Source organism: Octodon degus, unplaced genomic scaffold (assembly GCF_000260255.1).
Source record: "Octodon degus isolate 3935 unplaced genomic scaffold, OctDeg1.0 scaffold00022, whole genome shotgun sequence".
Taxonomy (NCBI): Eukaryota; Metazoa; Chordata; class Mammalia; order Rodentia; family Octodontidae; genus Octodon; species Octodon degus.
Window position 1 is genome coordinate 23,126,566 of NW_004524598.1, and position 2,920 is coordinate 23,129,485.

The 2,920-nt window shown below is 57.6% G+C and overlaps 1 protein-coding gene across 2 annotated transcripts in view; it reads right to left on the minus strand.

Annotated features, from left to right (window-relative positions):
- Thbs2 (thrombospondin 2) overlaps window positions 1–2,920 on the minus strand; it is a 31,032-nt gene that overhangs the window by 19,187 nt on the left and 8,925 nt on the right. For both annotated transcript variants that reach the window (XM_023711971.1, XM_023711970.1), the window contains exons 5-6: window positions 2,089–2,285; window positions 673–813 (exon numbers count right to left, since the gene is read on the minus strand). In XM_023711971.1, coding sequence (XP_023567739.1) covers window positions 673–813; window positions 2,089–2,285 — 338 coding nt within the window. The remainder of the gene's footprint in view (window positions 1–672; window positions 814–2,088; window positions 2,286–2,920) is intronic.

Sequence of the window (2,920 nt, forward strand, 5' to 3'; positions counted from 1 at the left end):
AAATAAAAGTAGTAGATGCTGGCTACGAGGCCAGTGGGAAAGTGTCAGAAGGGCATAGGATGCTTTTGACCCACAGATTCACAGAAGCTGCAGCATAGATGAAAAATAAGGGGAGCACAACCCCCATCCCAACCCCAACAGGTGGTTCTGTTTTCACACCAGAGAGCAACAAGACTACAGGAAACCTTCCCAAGTTCTGCTGGGAAAGGATAAAGCACACCTGCTGCAACCTGGTGTCTCAATCCCTGGGTGGAGGCTCAGGTGGAAGAAGAAACTGCGCCACCTCCAGCATACACCACAACAACTCCTGTCACCTTAGGAGTTTCTGTCGAACACCAGTGCCCCGTGAGAACCGAGCAGATGCAAACAAACCAGAGCAGAGTCTTCAGAGGAATTCCAGCTGCTTCAAGCCACCTGATGGCATTGGCCAACTCGTGCCACCATTTGGGCTTTGGGGGCTTTTTAGTGCAAAACAAAGAGACTGACTCAAATAATGTCCTCCGATCCTTCCACTTCTTGTCAATCTGCTCAGCTTTTCTTGTGCATCTGACATTCTATACGTGTGCCAAGCAGTGCCACCCCATGGCAGGTAAGACCCACCATGTATGGCGGTGATGAAAGCCATCCTCTGTACCCAGGCTTCCTGCCTGCCATGGGGTGCTGGGGTCTCACCTTGCAGGTGCACGTGGTACAACTGTCCACCACCCAGGTTTCATTTTCTGCAAAGAATCGGCCATCCTGCCAGCAGGCAGACATGTTCTTCGTCTTGGGAGGGCCACCAATGAGCTCCCAGAGAAACTGGTTATCGCTGGACTGGAAACAGAAGCAATGTTAGGTCCAGGTAGGCCCTGAGCGTAGATGACTGTGGTGCTCCTAGGTGTAGAGCCTATTCCTTCGCAGCTGAGGGGCAAGACAGGCAGGTGGTGGTGTGAAGGTGCAGGGGCCCGGGAAGTAGATGAACACTCGGGCCCTTGGGACCTCTGTCGGGCAGAATCACACAGAACGCAGAGCCAAGCGGAGTCTCCACCCTCACAGGGCCTCCTGCCTCTTCGCAGGGCCTGAGATCTAACGTGGATTCTCACTGCCGCTGAGCGCAGCTCATGCCAAAGGCAGGGCCACTTGCCTGGACAGCAGGCAGGTGTGGGGGAGGGGAGGGGAGGACCCAACGTGCTGCTTGGGACTTCCCTCGTTCTTCCTTTTTCCCAGATGCAGGACCAAGGGTCATGATTCCTGCAGTCTCCGAGGGTAGAGACCTGAGGACAAAGTACTGCACACATGCACTTGGCTTTGCACTCCCTGGACATAGCCCTCTCCAGTGGCCACTCACAATTCGGGGGTGACAGGACCCGGGGGTGCTAATGAGTGGCATGGGCCCCCTTATTCAGTCCACATGCACAGAAACACACCCACCCTTACTGCTTCGTCCACAGACATCAATGGTCCTTGCTTCCTGGTCAAGGACCTGTCCTATACTGGCCTCCCCGGAGCTGGAGGGGCTGCAGGCTGTGCCCCCCACGCCAGATCCTGCCTCCAGGGTCAGATCTGGATAAGTCTGCATCATCAGAGTTTCACCACTCCTGCTCCTTTGGTATCAGATGCAACCTTCACTGCAGGGCATGGCGGCTGAGGGAGCCCACTACTCCCTCTCCTGCTCCCCAACATAATGCCCACGCACAGCCTGTGGCCCTCCTTGTGCACTGGTGCCCTCTGGACAGGCACACAGCTGCCTCCTGCACGCACACAGGGTCGCCTCTCTGCAGGGACAACAGCTCTCTAGCCTATCGCAGGCAGCCCTGAGGAGTCCTTTCCCTCTGCACAGGGAAGATGAGCTCCCCCAAACCAGGCATTTATTTTAAGAGAGTGCACCCAGGACTTCACACTGAGCCATATTCCCAACATTTTGTTTTTGAGACAGGGCAGTGGGATTATAGGTGTGCACCACCATGCATGACTAATAGGAGATTTTTAAATGTCAGCAACCTCTTTCAGAACCAGTGATTGAGGAGTTGTCATGAGCACAAGCCTGAAGAGGAGGCGCCTCCCACCCTGCCCTGCCCACTGCCCCCGCACCTCGCCCTCAGCACGCACCACTTTCCTCAGATTGTCATCCAGCTGGCGCACCAGGACATGCAGCCCCGACAGCTCGCGGATCATGTTGGACAGCTCCTCGCAGGAGTGCTCACACACCTCAGGCCTCCGATCCACGCCGTGACCCACCAGCTCTGTGGTGATGTGCGGGCTCAGGTGCAAGGTCTCTGTGTGCTCGCTGATGGCATTGACCTCGGCTAAAGGGAAGCACCATACAGCAAGCTCAGGGCATTGGCCATGAGCCTCTTGGCCAGCGATGTGGCACTCAGCTTGAGCTGCTGTGTGTGCTCCTGTGGCGGCCACTGCAGCACTGTACCAAGGGCACAAGGGGACCAGGCAGCTGCTGCCTCTAATGAAGCCCGGTGCTTAACAGAAAGGATTCTGTCCCATACCATAGCACTGGGCTTGGCATAGACAGAGTCACAGCTGAGCGGAGCGCCCCTTTCCAGTAGAAAATGCAGAGCAGGTCAGAGATGAAGGCATCTGCAGCTGTGGGTGCAGCTCACTCCCCCAGAGCCGGCGAGCGCAGGGAACAACCCAGGCTGTAACCTCCCCAGACCTGACCCGCATCTCCAAAATGCATCTGCTCAGCCACATGCTTCATGACCCCAGGGCTGCCCCGCACCCTGGAGGTTCCCCATGCACACCTGGGGCTGCCCCGCACCCTGGAGGTTCCCCATGCACACCTGGGGCTGCCCCGCACCCTGGAGGCTCCCCATGCACCCTGGGGCTGCCCCACACCCTGGAGGCTCCCCATGCACCCTGGGGCTGCCCCACACCCTGGAGGCTCCCCATGCACCCTGGGGCTGCCCCACACCCTGGAGGCTCCCCA